Source organism: Helianthus annuus, chromosome 9 (assembly GCF_002127325.2).
Source record: "Helianthus annuus cultivar XRQ/B chromosome 9, HanXRQr2.0-SUNRISE, whole genome shotgun sequence".
Classification (NCBI taxonomy): Eukaryota; Viridiplantae; Streptophyta; class Magnoliopsida; order Asterales; family Asteraceae; genus Helianthus; species Helianthus annuus.
In genome coordinates, this window is record NC_035441.2 from 142,066,743 (window position 1) to 142,088,922 (window position 22,180).

The 22,180-nt window shown below is 35.3% G+C and overlaps 3 protein-coding genes across 3 annotated transcripts; all 3 read left to right on the forward strand.

The window, feature by feature from the left end:
• Positions 1-2,870: 2,870 nt before the first annotated feature.
• On the forward strand, positions 2,871-16,901 carry LOC110879008. Its single transcript, XM_022127412.2, has 13 exons — positions 2,871-3,026; positions 8,008-8,270; positions 11,011-11,232; positions 11,320-11,412; positions 11,489-11,605; positions 12,973-13,287; positions 13,397-13,627; positions 13,699-14,162; positions 14,240-14,428; positions 14,587-14,694; positions 14,759-14,807; positions 14,926-15,024; positions 16,696-16,901. Exons 2-13 carry the CDS (start codon positions 8,196-8,198, stop codon positions 16,786-16,788), a joined length of 2,055 nt encoding a protein of 684 aa, XP_021983104.1. The 5' UTR covers positions 2,871-3,026; positions 8,008-8,195; the 3' UTR covers positions 16,789-16,901.
• On the forward strand, positions 4,317-7,711 carry LOC110876514. The gene is made up of 3 exons (XM_035977058.1): positions 4,317-6,823; positions 6,903-7,008; positions 7,088-7,711. Exons 1-3 carry the CDS (start codon positions 4,317-4,319, stop codon positions 7,709-7,711), a joined length of 3,237 nt encoding a protein of 1,078 aa, XP_035832951.1.
• Positions 16,902-20,390: 3,489 nt separating the features above from the next.
• LOC110879009 (transcription factor bHLH93) lies at positions 20,391-21,827 on the forward strand. Its single transcript, XM_022127413.2, has 4 exons — positions 20,391-20,962; positions 21,055-21,225; positions 21,321-21,488; positions 21,568-21,827. Exons 1-4 carry the CDS (start codon positions 20,405-20,407, stop codon positions 21,652-21,654), a joined length of 984 nt encoding a protein of 327 aa, XP_021983105.1. The 5' UTR covers positions 20,391-20,404; the 3' UTR covers positions 21,655-21,827.
• The last annotated feature ends 353 nt before the right edge of the window (positions 21,828-22,180 follow it).

Sequence of the window (22,180 nt, forward strand, 5' to 3'; positions counted from 1 at the left end):
CTTCTACCCTAAAATAAGATAAGTTATCTGAACAAGCAGTCGCTACCATTTCTAGTTTTCTACCGTCCATGATTCATCAACTATCAGTTATTTCTCTATCCTTCCATCGTTCAAATGGAATCGCCTCCGTTCAATTCTGCCTTTTTGCCTTTACTCTGCTGCACCACCTTTACTCTCCCGGAGCACTACCGCACCACCTTGACTCTGCCGGAGCACCGCCATCTCCATCCGCCTCAATCTCCAACGCCACTCTGAAAATGATACTACATTCCGAATTTCTTTGTAATTTCAGTGGTTATGTTGACAATTTGAGTAGATTCGTGTCGTTTTTAACTACCAACGAAACCGTAGAATAGTTTGACTTGATAGAGGAGGACAAATAAATATATTAGGCCCATAGGAGAGTAGCTTACGAACATCGTACGGAAAAGATCGATTCAGTCATGTGCCTCTGTAAATTTTTATGTGCATATGTGATTTCTATGTTGGAAATAGAAATAGTTAGGAATGTGTGTTTTCTATGTGGGAAATAGGAATGTGTGTTTGGCTGGGTTTTAATGTTCACAAAAAAGAGTACTCACACTTGGCTAGGTTTTAATATACTCGACCTATATTTAAAATACCCTACCTCGATCTAACCAGTTTGAATAAGCAACTACTCAAAACAGCAACCTATTTTTACAAAGTTCGGTTTTCTTTGTACTTGGGTTTTTATTGTTATACTATTTGAATGGCAATATAAATCATTTATGTCGGTTTGTGAACTAATGTGCTCGAACAAAATTTGGTTTTCTTTGTACTTGTGATCGTAGGTTGTAGGACGTATCAGAGGAAATACAAGCTCGAGAACACAGGACCGTTTCTTATTGAACTAATGTACTCGAACCAAATACAAATTTCTGATCTCATATTGATTGACTCGCTTTTGTGGTTTGTTCATCCAGTTTGTAGCAGGTCAACTCGTCAGCCAGTTAAAGATTTTTTGTTTTAAATCCCTAACACGATTTCTAATAAGAAACTTTTTATTATGTGTTATTCAAGATCTAACCATTTGTGCACCGGTAGATTACTCTAATATACAGATGGAATAAATCCAGGTTTTACTTCACATGGAGTCAAAATTTCAAATTGAGTTAATTACTGTTTTCGTCCCTGTGGTTTGTCAAAAATCACTATTTCAGTCCATTAGTTTAAAAATTGCGATTTCAGTCCCTGTGATTTCACTTTCGTAACCATTTCAGTCCAGTCTCCTAACACCGTCTATTTTACCTTTAAGTTTTTAATGAAATACCTAAATTACCCTTGCGTTAATTAGTTATGGACTTATATGATTTTATTATTGGATTTATATGATTTCATCGTTGTATGACATATGGACTTAAATTGGATTGTAGGGTTTGACCCACCATGGCTTCAGTAGAAGTAGAAGTCTGGCACTATTTTTACAAAAATGGTTCCAAAATTTTAATTGGAATTTAGAATGAGAAAATGTCCAGGTAAGCATTATTTTTTCAAAGTTATTATGTTAATTGATGCTGCTAGGAAGATATTAATTGGGGTGGGGTAATGGGTCGCCGGGCATTAAGAGGGTGGGTTTGTGATGCCGGAGAAGATGACCGGAAACTTTTGCCGGAAATGAGAGCAGGGATGGAGTGGGGTGGGGTAGCGCGGGGTTGTGCTTTAACAAGTGGATCCTAGAATATAATCTTTTAAATTTCCATTGTTTTTTTTTATTAAATTAACACAAGGGTAATTTAGTTATTTCATCAAAAACTTAACGGTAAAATAGACAGTGTTAGGAGACTGGACTGAAATGGTTACGAAAGTCAAACCACATGGACTGAAATAATGATTTTTTTACAAACCACAGGGGCGAAAACAGTAATTAACTCATTTAGATATCTTTTTGTTTTTTATTAATAAGGGCATTATGGTCGATTCATGTGTACTTAACAGAAGAGTTAATTACTGTTTTCGTCCCTGTGGTTTGTCAAAAATCACTATTTCAGTCCATTAGATAAAATTGAGATTTCAGTCCCTGTGGTTTCACTTTCGTAACCATTTCAGTCCACCTCATAACCGTTTCAGTCCCTGTTCTTACAACAGAATAAATGGATTGAAATGCTTACGAAAGTGAAACCACAGGGACTGAAATGGTTACGAAAGTGAAACCACCAGGACTAAAATGCAATTTTTAAACTAATGGACTGAAATAGTGATTTTTGATAAACTACAGGGACGAAAATAGTAATTAACTCTTAACAGAATAAATGGATGGGGTTAACGGAGGTGGACTGAAATGGTTACGAAAGTGCAACCACAGGGACTGAAATCACAATTTTTAAACTAATAGACTGAAATAGTGATTTTTTACAAAACACAGGGACGAAAATAGTAATTAACTCTTTCAAATTTAATAGCCTTTTCAAGAGTTGCCCACATCAATTTAAACCCGATACCCGAGAAACCCGACCCGGTGAAACCTGAAACATCAGTTTTATTAATTTATAATAAAACTTATATGTATATAATATACATTTTTAATTTATAATAGTGTTGTATAAATAAAATTATATAACAATTATAATAGTAAAAATGGATTTGGAAATCTTAACGTATATCTTTAACCAAACTAATGGGTATACCCGATGCCCGAAGGGTAATTACCCGACAAATGCCCCACAGGTATTGGGTCGGGTATGAGACACGATTTTATAACCGGGTATGGATATGGGATTACCAATACCTGACCCGAACCCGACCCATTGACATCTTGCCCAAAGAACACCCCTTTTTTCTAATTCCCGCCCCTTTGAAATAAAAAAAAAAATCGATCAATTTACAACTTCAATTCAATCTTTTCTATTAACTCCCACACCCACTTCCCGTAATTCTCTCTAAAACTAAATCATCACCCTCTCAATTAAAACACTTAGTCACATCAAATTTGAAGGCCGCTTCACCACTGCAACCGCTGGAAAACAAGGAATCGCTTCATCACTGCAACCGCTGGAAAACAACCGCCGGTAAATTTCATCTGTTTACATCATCTGCTTATGAATTGCGAGTTTTATCTTTTTAGTGTTTGTGAATTGCGAATTTAATCCATTACTAGTTTACATCATCTGCTTCAAATCTGTAGCTAGGGTTTTTGTAATGTAGAATATGTCTCATAATATGGCTGCTTTGTTCATTAGTTTAGATTTACTTTAATTTTATAGGATAAATTACCTAAATATTTGCCTGTCAATCTTCTCCGGTCAAATCCCAACCCATGATATTCCGGCAATCGGAACAGGGGTGGATCTACATTAACTGATACGGCTTCACGCGAACCCACGACGTTTCAAAATTTGAATAGAGATGATATGAAAAACAAGTATGAACCCATAAATATTATTGTTTGTGAATCTATAACTAAAACTATTCACAGTTCAGTTGTTAATTAAGACTTTTGCTAACAATGCAAAGATTCACCGATTCGAGCCTCACGCCAGACATTTTTTGCAATGTTACTTTTAATTGTGATTTTCTTACCTGTTGTACTAGTGTGGGGATTGATACTTTCATTTGTGGAAGCTAAGGGGCCAAATTGTACATACCAGCTAACTAATCAAACTAGGGGTGCTAAACGGGTCGGGTTTGTGGGTTGGCAGGTTCAACGCGACCCGAACACGGAAATTTTAGACGAACCCGAACCCGAAAATCTTGTTATACATATGAACCCGAACACGACCTGAATATTAGTGGGTTGACCGGAACATGACCCGTTAAACCCGGATTTTGAATTTTTAAACTTTTTTTTCGCAAATTAATATGTTTAAATTAAAACTTTACTACAAAAACCACAAATATATATATATATATATATATATGTATATATATATATATAAAATTGCATTTAATTATAAAACATTATGTCAATCTCTCTTTTTAAGTTATAATTATGCATAAAATACACACTCAAATTGATTTATGACATAAACCATATTATAAAAAATAAAATATAATATAAATGGGTTAAACGGGTCAACCCGTTAACCCGACCGGGTTGACCCGAACCCGACCCGTTTAGCTAAACGGTTTCGCGGGTTCAACCTGAAACTGACCCGAACCCGTTTAGACTAAACCTGAACCCGCAAATTTTAAACATTTAAGTTAAGGATTAAATGGGCCACCTAAATTGTTAGCAGTTTTGTGTTTGTTATATTCTTACTTGTTACCTAAATTTTGTATTATGTTTTATAAGTTACTAAATTAGGTTTGAAGTTTGATTTTTGTTTTTTTTGTCATGTTGAATAACTAGTTAGTGACAAATGGTCATGGATAAATCATGGATTTCATCAGATAGATTATCAAATGCATATGACAAAGGCGTGGAAGCGTTTTTAGAGTTTGCGCAAAGTAATAATCCTCAATTGAATGTTATTCCATGTCCTTGTGTAAACTGTATCAATTTGTGTCACCGCTCTATTGATGATGTGCGTTATCATTTGTTTGCCCACGGTTTTGATGAAAGCTATACGGTCTGGTCTTTTCATGGAGAAAAACTTCCGAAGCTTGATTCTAGATGCCCTAATGAATCTAGACCTCCCGACTTTATTAATACAAAGGAAATGCTACATGATGCCTTCAATTATGTAGAGAATGAACCCGATTCATTGAAATCACTTCTTGAAGAATGTGATAAACCACTTTATGTTGGGTCAAAGTATAATGCACTTAGTGGATTATTGAAATTTCAACATTTGAAAGGTCAATTTGGCTGGTCTGATGCTAGTTTTGACGCTTTGTTGGGTGTCCTAAAAGATATCTTACCATCAAACAATACAATTCCTACCTCGATATATGAGGCCAAGAAGTTGCTAAAAGGAGTAGGTATACAGTATGAAAAGATTCATGCATGTGAAAACGATTGTGTTCTATTCTGGAAAGAACATAAGGATGCTTCTCAGTGTCCATCTTGTGGCACATCTCGTTGGAAGAAGAATACCCAAAACGTGCCTTCAAAAGTTTTGTGGTATTTTCCTCCCATCCCTAGATTTAAAAGAATGTTTTCATCACCAGAAATTGCACATGACTTAACTTGGCATGCACAAGGTCCGGTCAATAATGGTAAGCTATCTCATCCTCGCGATTCCCCCTCTTGGAAGCTTGTTGACAACACGTGGAAAGAATTCGGAAAAGAAAATCGGAATCTTAGGTTAGCCTTGTCCGCTGATGGTATCAATCCTCACAAGTCATTAAGTTCTACGTATAGCTGTTGGCCGGTTATCCTAATAACATATAATCTTCCATCTTATTTGTGTATGTCAAGAAAATTCATGATGTTGACTCTATTGATATCAGGGCCAAACCAACCTGGTAACAATATTGATGTATACTTGGCACCATTGATAGCAGATCTAAAACTCTTATGGGAAACTGGTGTTAAAACGTTTGATGCTTATAAGAAAGAATACTTCAATCTAAGAGCAATATTACTCTGGACTATAAATGACTTTCCCGCATATGGTAATCTTTCGGGGTGTGTTACGAAGGGTTATTATGCTTGTCCAATATGTTCAGAGAATACTTGTTCACAATGGTTGCCAAAGTCCAAAAAAGTATGCTTTCTTGGCCATAGAAGATTTCTCCCACTTGAACATCCTTTTCGTAAAAGAAAAAAAGATTTCAACAATCAACAAGAGAACGATATTATAAAAAAGCCGTTATCAGGTGAAGAAATTTACGACTCTTTGACGGGGTTTGAGAATAAATGGGGTAAGAAGAAAAAGACAAAGAAGGAAACGTCAAGGAAGAAAACGTCAAAGAAGGAAACACCAAAGAAGAAAACTTCAAAGAAGGAAAAACTACGTATCGATGAAAGAGCTAAATTGTGGAATAAAAAGTCAATTTTTTTTGAACTTGAATATTGGAAGAAGTTGCTTGTTCGTCACCAGTTAGATGTTATGCACATAGAAAAAAATGTGTGTGAGAGTGTTTATGGGACATTGTTGAATTTGCCCCACAAGACAAAGGATGGATTAAATGCACGACAAGATCTTGAGGAGTTAGGCATTAAGTCTGAATTACAACCTCAACCAAACGGGAATCGACTTTTGCTTCCGCCTGCGTGCTACACATTGAATTACTCGGAGAAACGTCTATTTTACGATACCTTGTCTAACATAAAAGTGCCTGATGGGTATTGCTCCAACTTCAAAAATCTCGTCTCTGATGATGTTTCAAAGATGAATGGCTTGAAGTCTAATGATTGTCATGTCCTGATGCAACAACTTCTCCCTTTTGCAATCAAAGGGGTGTTACATGAGAAAGTGAGGAAAACAATCATAAGCTTATGTCATTTCTTCAACAAGTTGTGTAGTAAAGTTGTTGATGTTAGTAAACTAGGCAAGCTGCAAAGTGACATCGTATTGACTTTGTGTTTGTTAGAGAAGTATTTTCCTCCTTCGTTTTTCGATGTCATGATTCACTTGATGGTGCATTTAGTTAGAGAGGTTAGGTTATGTGGCCCGGTTCATTTTAGGTGGATGTATCCATTTGAGAGATACATGAAAACACTCAAAGGGTATGTACGAAATCATCATCGACCCGAGGGTTGCATTGCAGAATGTTATGTGGCAGAAGAAGCCTTAGAATTTTGCTCGGGCTACTTGAAAAACATGAAGTCAATTGGAAATCCTTATGAACATGTTGATGAAAGAATCCGCACAGGCAAGCCTTTATCGGGGGCTACGATTGAGGTTGTGGATGCTAAGTTACTTGATCAAGCTCATCTTTATGTATTACGAAACACTGCTAGTGTGGAGCCGTATATAGAGTAAGAATTACATTGAACTCTATATTCTATGTACTTTATCTAATACATAATGCTTCTTTAAACTTCTACTATATTCCAGGCAACATATGTTGGAATTGAAGAATCACAACCCACGTGCCTCTCGAAATAGTACATGGTTGCAAGGCCAACACAGTCGAACATTTATTAGTTGGCTTAAGAACGAGGTTTGTTTTTAATAAGATTTTTAGAACTACAATATTTTAAATAGTTTTGTTTGATTTACATTAATTCTATTTCCAATAGGTTGAAAAACGTTTGGCTAATGCGGAAGATGTTTGTGACACTGTTCGTTGGTTGGCCAAAGGGCCTAGTTTTGCTGTTGCTAAATATAGTGGTTTTGCCATAAATGAGTATCGGTTCCATACAACATCTCGAGATGAATCTAAAACAACTCAATGCAGTGGAGTATCTTTAGTTGCACATGCTATGCAGATTGCTAGTGCAAAAGACTCCAATCCCGTTTATGGCGCTGTTACTTACTTCGGTCGTATAAAGGAGATATGGGATCTTGATTATCGCATGTTTACCCTTCCCGTTTTCATGTGTGATTGGGCTGATAGTCGTGGAGTAAAAAAGGATGATTTTGGATTCACAGTGGTTAACTTTGATAGGCTTGGTCACCAGTCTGACCGCTTCATATTAGCTAGTCAAGCCAAACAAGTTTTTTATGTTCAAGATCAACAAGATGAGAATTTATCTGTTGTTGGTTTCACACCACACAAGATGTACAAGTATGGAGCAAGTGGTGAAATTGATGATATGTTGGCATTTGATGCTACTGTTGATGTTTCACAGTACTCCGGTTTAGTAGACCTTGACGATGATTTTTCGTGTATGCGCGTGGATGGCGAGGGCATATTAGTTTAAAGTATTTCGTGAATAATAAAATCTGTAGTTTTTGTGTTTTTATTTCAGTTCTTAGATGTGATTAAATATGTTTGAACTGTTTGAATTTGAGAATTTTGCGATTAATTTGATGTTTTAATTACCTAATTCTGATTCGGATCATGATGAAGATTGCAAATTGCATGGAATTTGTCTTTTTTACTTAGTTATGTTATTGTGTTTCTATTACTTAATTTTGTAACTAGTTATTGTGTATTTGTTACTTAATTTCGATTCACACCATGCTATAACTACTTATTGTGTATTTGTTGAAACAGGTTCTTTTTTGTGACATGGAATCGAATTCTGACTCGGATCATGCTGAAGAGAACAAATCACAAAGAGGTCCAACAATAAAGTCAAAATCTAGTAAAGGGAAACTTATAATTACCTACAATAAAAAGGTGTCCCAATTGGAAAGGAATCAGTAGCACTCTCTACTTTTGAGGGATTGGTAGCAAGAACTATGATTCCCATAACTTATACCACTTGGCGGAAAGTTGGTAAGGAAACAAAGGAAGAATTATGGCAATATGTCATGGTAAGTCTAACATCTAATCTTAACTTTAAATTATCTTCTTAAGAGTTAATTACACAGATAGTCCCTGTGGATTACCTAAAATAACACCTTTTAGGTACTAACTTTTTTTAACGGATTCGGGTTCTATGGTTTCAATTTTGTAAGACTTTGGGGGTATTAAGGCCAACAGACGTTAAAAATTCTATTTAGTTTGAGTTAACTGACTGTTTTACCCTTAAATAACCACAGGGACCATATGTGTAGATAAATCAAATTTAATAAGAGGGACCGCTTTTGTAAATTACTAAACAAAATAAACAACAAAATGGTTCTTCAATTTCAACTGCTTTTACTACAATGTTGTTGCTCAAACCATTCACCCTCCATAGGTGGATTAGAAGGACAAAACTGGATATTATTGTGGTATAGACAGGGAGGAGAGTCTGAAGCATTGGAGCTTTCTTGAGAAAACAATAATAAAAATTTTATTTAATATCATGATCAAAAGTATAAGCTAAAATATGATCATCCATAATGCATGAAATAGAACTATTAGATTCATTGCCACTTGACAAAAGAATAGGAGTTTCATCCAAAATCTGATCGTCCTCTTACGAAATTGAAGAACCATTCTGTTGTTATTTTGTTTAAAAATTTACAAAAGTGGTCCTTGTAATTAAATTTGATTTATCTACATATATGGTCAATTTGGTTATTTAAGGGTAAAACAGTCATTTAACTCAAACTTTATAGAATTTTTAACATCAGTTGCCCTTAATACCCCACTATGTTACAAAATTGAAACAATATAACCCGAACCTGTTACAAAAAAAAGTTAGTACCTAAAGGTGATATTTTGGGTAAACCATAAGACTATTTGTGTAATTAACTCTCTTCTTAATTAGGAACCAGATTTAGCGATAAAAGGAGCCTAATCATGTTTATTTAAAGTTATTATTGCCATTTGGTAACTTCTACTTATTTCAACAGTCAGTTTCCATCTTTGCTTGAGTCCAAGTCTGATTATTTTGACCCTAAACCAAAATGAGGTGCTAAGAGTTAAGGGTATCCCAAAGGAACCATTCTCTGAAAAAATTACAACAGGAGCATCAGTATTACATTCTAGTAGTGGTGTTAACCAGTTTTGTATTAATATGCATTGGACCTGGCAAACGGGTCGGGTTGGGTCATGGGTCAAAACGGGTTCGGGTCGAAACGGGTCAATTAAAAAAAGGGTTGTTTTGGTTCGGGTTGAAACGGGTTCGGGTCGAAACGGGTTCGGGTCAGAACGGGTTCGGGTCATAACGGGTCCGGGTCAGAACGGGTTCCGGGTCAGGTCGGGTCGGGTTGGGTCGGTTAAAAAAGATTGATTTGGTTCATAGCTCAAAACTGGAAGTAACGAGTAGGAAGGACCCGTGCGTTTTGCAGTATATAAAATTGCATATAAATTATAAAACCCCACTGAAGCATATAGAATTATGCATCAACAAAGGCATGCGTGCAACCATACTTGGATGTAATACATGTACGTTTGCTGCTGTGAAGGTTCGTCACGAGCATAACCGAGTAGGGCCTTCTTCCATTTTGTCGTGCCTCTCGTAGTCTCGTGTAGCAATGTAACAGTAAACGACCCAGTTGAGTCTAAAAGGCAGGACCATTGGTCTTCGCCCCGACGCACACTAGCTGATCTAATCATAGACAACATTGAATCCAGTTCTAGTTCTTCGACATACCCGCACGGCTGCCTTCACCAAATTAAAACCAACAAAATCAAGGTCATGATCATACATTGCATACAGTCATACAGATTTCAGAAGCTAAACATAACAGCCAAGTAGATTGCTTTAACATGGGCAAACAAATAGATATAAACAATACTACTGTGGTTTATGGGTTCAAAAGAGAACAACATTTCTTGATTCATATCAAGCAATAATATCATCCAAAAACAAGTAAAACCTTACATCAAACACCCAAACCACAAACACTTTCCACATAAACCAAACCTCATCAGTTCCTACCAAGTGGCAAAGATCTGCACGAATACGTCTCCTTAAAATCAGACTTCCTCGAAGACGTAAAAATAGACGCATACACTTCCTTATTCGCATTCGCCGGTGCCAAATCCGCAGCCTTAAACCGCTTCGCCTCATTTTTACCATTCACAACTTTCCCATTCGTCTCAATCTTCCCCGACACCTTCGCAGCCTTCACGTCAATCTCACGCTTCGACCCGATAACCCGAATCCGCTCCTTCAGTTCCCGGTATTGATTCAAGCTCAACTGATATCATATCCTTCAACCCCTTAATATACCCAAACGCTTTCGGCACATTCTTATTCAACAATGCCTCAACCAACGCCTGTTTATTAAACACATTCCCTAAATAATCAACCACAACCGGCCGCTTCAACGGTTCATTCGACAATGCACAATTCAACCATTTCGATAACCTCTGTTCGTTCTGATCAACCTTATCGGGCTTCTTATCGGCATACATGTTAAGATAACAGTCACGTGACTCCGCCACCGTGGCGCCACCATCACCTCCGCCGCGGGGTCAGTTGGGTGGCGGGTCAGAACGGGCGAGTCGGGTCGGGTTGGGTGGCGGGTCAGAACGGGTCAATTCAGAAAAAAGGTTGTTTTGGTTCGGGTTAGAACGGGTTGTCGAAACGGGTTCGGGTCGAAACGGGTACGGGTCAAAATGTGCAGCCCTATTGTTAACCTATTTTTGAATATATTGTTTGTTTTGTATTTTCAGGCACATTTTGTGGTTGACCCAAAGAGCCGGAAGCAAACTATTCAATCAATTGGGACAAAGTGGAGAAACTTCAAACATACTCTATACAGGGATTACATTGAGACACAAAAAGATGACCCTGAGCAGAAGAAAAGTTTACTTAATCCTCCTCTTAAATATCCGTTCTTGAAAAAAGAAGACTGGAAACTATTTGTAGCACAAAGAACTTCAAAACAATGGGAGGTTTGTTTAAACTTTTGGTGCTTGTATTTGTTTAGTAGTCCATGTCTTATCTAACATTATATAAAAATTTTAATGTTTCTAATGCAGGAGACAAGTAAGAAGGCAAAGAAAGTCCGCGCACATCATAAATACAATCATCATTTGAGCAGAAAGGGATATGCCAGACTCACTACGGAGATTGTATGAATGCAATTAACCCAACAATTCACTTTTATTTGTTTACGTTAATTCAATTTTGTTATTCTTGATAATTTAGATGCAAGAAACCGGCCTGGAGGAAGAGGAGATTGATAGGGCAATGTTGTGGAAACGAGCAAGAGAACTGAAAATAGGAGGTTTCGACTCAGATGTCCAAGTGGTAGTTGATAGAATTGTAAGTCTTTCTTTGATCTTACACTATGAGGTTTAAATGTTGAATGCAATAGGTTGATTTGGTCAGGTTAGTAGGCTGATTTGTGGCAGTAGTTGCTTTGTTCGTGAAACTTACCCTCAAATACCGGTACCGAACCATACCGTATTGTACCGGGTATATTCAGTACCGATACCGGTACCCACTTTTGAGGATTCGGTACCGTATCGGGTATATTCGGTACCGTACGGTACCGGTATTTTCGGTACCGGTTGGTACCGAGCTCATCCTTATCCAAGACTAACTATAAAGGGGTGTTTGGGTTTGTGGTAGCTAATTAGTTACATAAAAGCTGGAGTATAGTAATCAATAATTTTTTAGAGAAAAAAAAACCTTAAATCCTTTTTATTTTCTATTCGTCCTCTGTATTTTTTATATTTTCTGATTGGGTTTTGATTACATAGATAACAATACTCAGTGGCGGATCTTGCCCGTTGAACGTGTCAGGGCCGAAAGACACGGGCACTAAAAAAAGCCCGGGTAAGCCCGGGCCAAACATAGTATATATAAAAAAATTCGATGGAAATGCGGAAAATTAGCACTACGGCCGAAAAACTTGCCCGGGCCGTGGCCTTGCCACAGCACCATTAAGAACCGCCCCTGACAATACTAGCACAATCAAAATGATACTAGCACAGTAAAAAACATGATACTAGCACAACGAAAATGATCGATATTAGCACAAACAAAATGATATCAACACTTGAGGGTATTAGCGCAAACAAAATAATATCATTACACTAAAAATGATATCAGCACAAATATAATGATATCAGCAGAAAACAAAATGAAACCTGATGGAAGAAGAATAAAAGGGAAAAAAAGGCCTCTAGCGAATCTAGATGATAAATCAAACTGCGTGAAAGTAGGATCTGGAACGGAATGATAATGATAATCTGGAATCAATCTAATATTTTCATAGCCTAAATTTAGGAATTTTCATTTTTTTATACTGTCAATGACAAAAATACCCTTATTAAAACTATTTAAGTTGTGCCATTTGTCAAAATCTAAATAGTTCTTACAGTTTTCAGGTTCAAAGTAGTTTGTATTTGATCCTCCTCCAATAAACGTAATTATAACAAGTGACAACTGTGTTCAACATAATTACCATTGCTCACTTACATTTTTTACTTACTGCTGACTTACATATGACTTACTGTTGAGTGTTGACCTACTTCTGTTGTTTGGTATTACTGCCACTGACTTACAGTTGACCTTTTGCTGCCTTTGACATTGATTATATTATTGAAATCAGTGCTCCACATACTGTAACTATAACACCTACTTGTTGGATAGTGTATTAATAGACATCTTTTATCCAATTTCAGGACAAGCTTAAGGAATCAGATTCTGGAGAGGGCACATGTGGAACACATGATGTGCTTACCCAGGCCTTGGGTACTGATGAACAACGTGGGCATGTACGCGGGATGGGCAAATTTGTAACTCCACAACAATACTTTTATTTACCCAATACTGTCAAGCATTACATGGACACTGAGAAGAAGAAGTATGATAAACGACTCAACAAGCTTGAAGATGAATTAGAGAAACTAAAAAGAGGTGTGAACAATGTATCAGAAGCCGAAAGTTGCCAATGGGGTAATGAAGATCTTGAAGACAACCCAGATGAAGAACCACTTGTAAGTCATGGGTAAAAGTGTTTCTTTTTAAAATAATTTCTTTATGTTCTATAAGAATTCATTGCAAGTCTTGGCTACAAGAAGTAACATCCTATATATATATTTGTAGGATATGTCATGTTTTCTTGCGGTTGACAATGCATCAAACATAGTCGCCAAAGGAACTATACTGATGGATACAAATGAAGAGGAGTTCCTTCGAGTCATGTTGGAAATATGTTTACATAGAGAAGCATTACTACCAGTTCCACTTGAAGAGGGGTTCATTATGGAGGTTGGAGATGCAATTGGGCAGATACTGAGTTGGCCAAGACATCTAGTCATTCAATGCTCTGACTTGGTAATATTATTTTCATAGATTTAATGCATATAAAAATGAGGTCTAATTTAAAGAATTAATATTTTTTTCAGGAAAAAATGTTGGAGAAACCAAAGACAAAACCCGTGAAAGATTTAAAAAGTAATAAACAAATAAAACAACTAAGAGGAACTAATGAGGAAAACGAAAAAGAGCTTGAACAAAAGATTGTACAAGTGGAAAAGGTCACGGGAAAAGAAGAAATAAGTGAAAAAGAAAAAAAACGGAAAAGAGAACCTAAAGTGGAAAATGAAAAAGAGAATGTACAAGTGAACGAAGGCAAAGGGGGGATGACGAGAGCACAAAGGAGGCCAAGGTTAAGAGTTGAAAACAATGCAGTTTTGACAATGACTGCATTGGTGGTTGACGCACAAGTTTTAAAGGTTGATTCTATAAAATTGCAGTGTGTGGACGATCTATTTGGGTACGAGAGTTTCACATATTTAAATTGGGATGATTTTGAAGCAATTTTTACATTGGATGAGCTGACTGGTTCTGTCATCACTGCTTATATGATGTAAGTTTAAATTTAGTTTCAAAAATTGTTTGCAAAACACAATTTATTTAATTGATTTACTTTTTGTATGTTGACAGGTTCTTGTATGAGCAAATCAAGAATGGGCCAAAACTTGATCATGGTATTTGTTTTGTGAGCCCGAGTGCGATCTCGCCAAGTGAACGTAAATCAAAACGCAAACATATTGCTGATGCAAGTAGAGTGGTTGCAGATCGGTTGTCTACAAGAAAGGACAACGACATCATCATATTGCCCTATAATCCCGGGTATGATTTTCCATTTAAATAACTATTTATAAAGAAAAAACTATTATCTTGATATTATTTGACTTAGTTTGGTTTTTATAGAAGACATTCATAAAGAAAAAAACTATTATCTTGATATTTTTTGACTTAGTTTGGTTTTTGGTTTTTGGTTTTTGTAGAAGACATTGGGTGTTGGCAGTTTTGGACGTGAAAACATATACTTGCTATTATCTTGATTCTATAATGAATAGCACAATCAATCCGGTGCTGAGGCAAATTATTGATGCGTAAGTAATGTACATTATCGAAAAATTATATTATATTATTATAATATATTTCTTAATTTTTTAGGGCAATGTCCTTGTATGCTATGCAAAGTGTCAACTGGGTTAAGGCTAAGGTGAGCACTTATTTTTTATTTTGAAGGAAACATAACAGTATTTTTATTTGTGTAGTGCACATGTGTTGAAATTGTAGCTTTAACTTCATCGACTGAATTGGAATCTTTAATTGTGTAGTGTCCATATCAGACGGGAGGTACTGAATGCGGCTATTATGTGTTGAAGTTCATGAAAGAGGTGGTTGAAGAAGGAATTGCAATACTTGCCAATGACAACGTAAGTACTATTTTTTTAAATGATTACTTTTGGAGTATTATTAGTTTGTTAGCTAATTAGTTGCAAAACTTTTTTTAGATCACTAAATTTAGTTTAGAGTAAACTGCCATTTTGGTCCCTGAGCTTTGGGCAGTTTTGCCACTTTAGTCCAAATCTCAAACATTTTGCATCTGGGTCCCTGTGGTTTCATTTTTTTTTTGCCATTTTGGTCCAAAACTAAAATCAGCTCATAATCATCAAATTAAATATTGATGTTTTGTTCTTTTCCTCGGGGATAAATTGGTCATTATAACTTTATTAGAACTCATTATTAATTAAAATAATAAAAAACTTCTTCAACAACAAGCAACAGCAATCTAATATCAGATTTAAACAACAATCACAAATACCTTAACTCAAATTCCTACACTCAAACAAAAAAATGTCGCTAATAATCTTTCTTCTCAACTTTAAACAAGACCTGCAACTCTTTTCAATACCCAGCTGACACAAACTCAAAACCACAAGATTATTTGCAACTTGAGTTCTAGTTCTGCAATACCGAATCAAATCTGAACTTCAGGTGATTCGTGACTACTATTGATGCAAATATAACACTTGATGATGCGCTGGTATTTAAAGAATTACTGAAAGTTTGCCATTTTCTATTTTTTATATCATTTTCCGTTCGTAAACATGATTATTCAAAAAACTGTTTTCACCTAAATAAGATTATTAACAGATTCGATCAACAAATTTATGTATATACTCAGTTTTGATACCAATCTGTCCGAAATAGATGAAAACCGTTCGAAAAATTCAAACGACACACCTTGGTTTCCAGTTTCAATCTCTCTGTTTAACCAAAAATCATCGAATCATTCCGAGATTCATCGAAATTTCAACCGAAACAGATAAAATTCAATCTCAAAACACCAAATCAGTCGTAAAAATCAATCGAAACACATTCAGTTTCACCGAAAGTCAACAAAATGATCTGAAACTCGACCGACAGTGTCCGAAAAATTAGAAAATGTTACAGGCGTGATTTTAATGCTGCAACTGTGGGGTGCTGATTCTTCAGAATTAGTTTTATCCAGTGAAAACGATTACTGATTCTTCAGAAAATGTTCGAGTGAAAACGATTACTGATGAAGAGTGAATGAGGGTATTTGTTTGTGATTCATTTGGGGAAGATGAAGATAGTTATTAGTGCTTTTATTTAGTTTTATTATTTTAATTCATAATGAGTTATGATAAATTTATAATGACCAATTTACCCCTGAGTAAAAAGACAAAACATCAGGATTTAATTTGAGTATTATGAGTTGATTTCATTTTTGGACTAAAATGGCAAAAAAAAAAAAATGAAACCATAGGGACTCAGATGCAAAAGATTTGAGATTTGAACTAAAGTGGCAAAACTGCCAAACCTTAGGGACCAAAATTGCAGTTTACTCTTTAGTTTATAATTTTGAGGATTTTCATGAGATTTGTCTGTTTGATTTGCATATAAAAGAAACTGGGTGAAAATATAACTAAATAACCGGATGAAATGAGAAGATAATTGTGTGGATATCATCTTTGTTTATCATATCAAAGTGCATGTATTTAGGCTCTACAATTTTGTTTGTCATTAATTGTTTTTCATATCAAAGTGTATGTATTTAGGTTCTTTAATATTTTTCTCAGGTTGGGGAAGGCAAAGTGGTATACACGGATGAGGATATTGATGGAATACGTGAAGGGTGTTCGAGTTATGGGGCAACATTTGTTTTCAAGTGACTATTTTAGATGTTGAAGTATGTACGCCAAATAATACTTTTTGTTAACTTAAGATATTTGAATTATATTTGACGTATGACTATGAAATGAATTGTTTTGGTTTTTGTGTATTTTGTCATTAAATAGATTTATATATTGTTTTGGTTCTTTAAAGAAAATTTGAAATTCTAAAAAAAATTAAAAAATGAAAATCGTGACTCGCAATGTGTGTCATAAATGTTGTCATTAAAGTGTCATAAACGCGTGTCATTAAAATGTGTCATCAACGCGTGTCATTAAAATGTGTCATTAACGCGTGTCATAAATGCATGTCATTAAGGTGTGTCATTAAAGCGTGTCATAAAGGTGTGTCATTAGATTGTGTCATTAAAACGTGTCATTAAAGTGTGTCATTAAAGCGTGTCATAAAGGTGTATCATTAAAGCGTGTCATTAAGGTGTGTTATAAATGGATGACACACAAATGCATGTCATTTTCAATTAATGACAGGGGCTTCCTTGACACTCTTTTGTGTGTCATATCTACCCTTTAATGACGCGCAATGCGTGTCATTGAAGGTTTTTTTTCTAGTAGTGATAGTTCATTCTATTCCACCTCCCATTCCTGCATACCAAACACTATCTAAGTAAAACATGTTTTTATATAAGGTTTTTATTAGTTTTGATAAATGATATAGCAGGTTGTTGAGAACGCATGTTTTTATTCAAGGTTTTAAGAGAGTTTGTGGAGAGCTTATGTTTTTTAGAGTATTATAGTTTTGGTAAAAGGAGTATCTAAAAGGACATAATTGCTCTGTTAAAAATAAATAGGATTATCTTAGTTTGTTACAAATTGAAAGGTTAATACCTTAGAATACTACTTTAAACAATTAGTACTCTAGTTTATTACTTTCTATAAACCATGGGAACTAACGACGTAGTTAACTCTTAAATAAAAATGAAGGGAAATTGCGAACAATAATTATTAAAATTTAAATTTAATAATATAAAGATGCAAGGCTTTTTCCATAAATACAGGGATCATGTTCAAATAATTTTTCATATTAGTTTTGGGCAAAGTATGATAGTTTGATACCGTAATGGTGGAATTAGGCCACTAAATTAGAAGTACCTAAAAAATAAATTATCGTGCAATCATACAATATTAAAAATAAAAACCCGACCATAAATAAACAAAACAAAACAAATATCTAATAGATTTCACAATAGGTCATTGTCGCCCATAATCAAAGGTTCAATGGATTATTTTATTATTTGGGCTTTATTAGTTATTATAATTTGGGCTTAATTATCATAAAACTAATTATTTAGGCTATTACAATTTGGGCTTAATTATCATAAAACTAATTAGAGTAAATTGACAAAATGGTCCCTGAGGTTTGGTCACTTTTGCCACTTTAGTTCAAAACTCAAACCTTTTGAATCTAAGTCCCTGTGGTTTCAGTTTTGTTGCCATTTTCATCTAAAGCAAAATCTGGTTAGATTTTTCAGTTAACATTCAACTTTTTTGTTTTTTTTTTCCTTCCTTTTAACGAAGGGTAAAATGGTAAGATTTTTTTACTTGTTATAATAGAACGTTAAAAGACCATTTTGCCCTTCATTAAAAGAGAGGAAAAAGACCAAAAAAAAACTCGATGTTAACTTAAAAATCTGACTAGATTTTGATTTTGGATGAAAATAGCAACAAAATTGAAACCATAGGGACCAATATTCAAAATGTTTGAGTTTTGGATTAAAGTGGCAAAAGTCCCAAACCTCAGAGACTATTTGGGCAGTTTACTCAATTAATTATGTAGGCTTAGTTACTAAACAAGTTTTGGGTGTAAAGAATAATATCAAAATTCATAATTTTCTCTTAGGGATATCCTCGTATATTTAGGAAGATCCTATGTATAAAACCGAAAAAAGAAAAAAAAATACACTGCGAATACGGGGTTGGGCTACGGCTCGTTCTACATTGGTTCCACCCCTATGATACCGTCCGTATACACTGATAGCTTATGTTTTATATTTTATTAGAATAGAATAAACAAGAGGAACAATGAGCTAACTCAAGTTGGATATGTACTTACTTTCTAGCTTTTCTAGCTGGAATTGGAGATTAAAAACAGAGCTAGCTTGACTCGCACTGTTGTAATTTGACTAAGTTTGCTTGTCACACAACCCTAGTTCTAATGGGCATGCATTTGTTTTGGTATATAAGGCAGCTCAGTACGGGCGTGTCCCGGGACGTCGTGGGGCGGCGCCGGCCCTCTCTCCGTTTTCACAGGGACATTGGCGTCCTGATCGTTCGCCACAAGTCGCTGAGGCCGGCCATCCTCTTCTCACACACACATATACATACAACACACACACACATATATAGCCCCATCCTCTATTTTCCCTGGTCCATCTTTGGAGGGGCATCCTCCTTGGATGTTGACATGGCGGTGATGTGGAGAGGCATCCTCCAAGGACTTGCCTCCTCCACACCGAGTAGCCTAAGGGCATAAGGGTGCATGCCTAATGAGACCACCCACCCAATCATATTGTGCCATGTCATTTCCTCTCTCATTCTCCCCTCTTGCCCAAAAACACAAGGGTGGTTTCCCCCAAACCATTTTTTCTAAAAAAGAAAAAAAAGAAAAAAAGATGATTGGTTGAGAAGAACTAGGCCCCACCACTTATCCCTCTCCTCATCTTTGCCGCATGCGGCATTCTTTCCCCGCAAACTTCCTCCTTTCACCTTTACCGCGCGGCATAATGTTGATGGCGGTGGGGTTGCCGATCGGCAAATGGTTTGCTGCACACACTTGCCGCGACCACCCCGTACCCCCTAAGAGTTTAAAGAATCTTAAACTCTCAAATAAGTAATTAGAATATTGCAGTTAATAACATAAGTACATTAAAACAATCTGGTTAATCAAAATTGCTATATTAAAACCGTTTGGTGATTGTATTGGTTTGTTTTTACATAATTACTTTCAACATGTATGTTTTCCATTTTTACAACCTATGTGGTAGAAATAACATTAGTGAAATAATAGCACTTCCGTTAATCATCTGTGCAGCTAAAAATTCATATTATCAGTGGTATTCAATGTCATTTTCTCTTATAGTTTAATCATCCAAAATCAAATTATTGATGATAGAGTACTTAAAACAGATGTAAAGATATAAATTTTTGAATATTATTGCAACTTTTGATAATAAAGTAAAATCCAATGTCAATTCCATTTATTTATATACCTTTTTGTCATTCTCATTTTTAGGGGCCTGATTTCATATTACATCAACTAAAAGTAACCGGCCACAATTGCAATCACTTCCATGTATCACATAAAATTATGACAAATTAGTTTTTTTTAATTAAAATGACACACAGAATAATTACACATGATCTCTTCTCACATCTCAAAAAGTTAAAAAAACAATAAATTAACAACTTTTATAATGACATGGATATTTGTCACATGACTTGTACATTAGAAAATATAAATATAAAGTGATAAAAAAAAAACTAAACTTTTGCATAGATATAATGAGTTAGTTTAATATTACATAATAAACTTACCTCAAATGAACTTGTTATATAAGCCAAAAGCACTTCCCAATTAGCCATCCATCCATTGAGAGAGATGCACCAACCAATCAGTCAACAAGGTCTCTTGGAAGATCTCTTGGCTCCAACCACAGAGACATGGTCCACATTTTCTAATTCTCAAGAACTCACCACCATTGACACACAATTATTCTCCACTCAACAAGATGACTTACTCCTTTTACCTACTTCTTCATCATTCTCAAACTCATCTTCATTTTTGGAGCTCATTTCATCATCCATGCAACCCGATTTTCAATCCCCTTACACCGATGAATCAATCTACTCTTCGGTACCATGTTTTGATGGCTTCATGCCGCTTAACGGGTCGGTTTCTTCATCATATGATCAACAAATGATTCCACTAATGGTGGAAGAAGATGACAATGAATGTGATGAAGATCACAAGCATCATGTTGTTTCTCATGACCAAATCCCAACTGTTTTCAACATGGGATCCAATAAGGAAAAGAAGAGTAAATCTAAGAAAGTTGAAGGACAACCTTCCAAGAATTTAATGGCCGAAAGACGTAGGCGAAAACGGTTAAATGATCGGCTTTCTATGCTTAGATCAATTGTTCCAAAAATAAGCAAGGTATAACAAGCAATGCCCATGATTTAGCTTTTCTTTTATTTAATTAGTTAATAGTTAATAATCTTTTTTTGCTTGTTTTATGAAATGAGTAGATGGATAGAACATCAATACTTATGGATACAATAGACTATATGAAAGAGCTTAAGGAAAAGATCCAAGATTTGAAAGACCAAGACATTGAATCTGGTGTGGATCATATGAAACTAGTGGGGAATTTTAAGGAATCTAACATGAATGAATCACAAGTTAGGAATCCCCCAAAGGTACCATTTTTATTCTACAAACATATGACTTTTGACTTCCACTACACACACCCATACAAATTGAATAATTATGCTAAAAAAAACAAATTCTATAGTTTGATGTAGAAAGAGGAAACTCGGATACCCGGATCCAGATTTGTTGTTCAACGAAACCCGGATTGTTGTTATCGACAGTGAGCACACTTGAAGCACTTGGTCTAGACATACAAGAATGTGTCATAAGTTGTTTCAATGATTTTTCACTTCAAGCTTCTTGTTCTGAGGTATGTTTCCATTAAAATTATTATACATGTATATACATATAATTATAGAAATTTGTAACTAAATCTTTATGAAATTTAGGCGCAAGATCATCGGTCGGTTATAAATTGCGAAGAACTGAAGCAAATCCTGTTCAGAAATGCAGGCTATGGAGGGAGATGTTTGTAAAGAAAGATGGATGCAAATGAAGATGAAGTTTTAAACATGTAAAAAGGTTTAGGTGATAATGGATTGTTAATTCTTTTGCAGGTTTAAAAATTTAGAACTGTTTTGTTTTGTTTTGTGATGATAAAGCTGTTATGCTTTTTAGTTTATTAATAATAAATCATTGTCCAAAGTCATCAGGTTTCTAATAATACAAGAAAGACAATTATTCCCTTCCTCATTGATTTAAATAAAGAATGGGAAAGGTACAGAAAGATGCAAACAATTCAACAGGAACGATTCTTTTGTAATATAAGAATGCATTTGCGGTCCCTACCCATGAGGAAAAAGAATGTTGTCAGGTTATATTTTCATTTTCAATATATGCTGCATGTATACAAGAGTAGTTTATAATAAATAAATAAATAAATACAAACAGGTGTGTGTATGACAAAAATGGGTGAAAATTAGCCTTGGAAAACCGGCAGGTCGGGTTGGGTTAGGTCCGTTAACTGGTCAACACAGGTCAGGTTAAGAATAAAGTTATCTC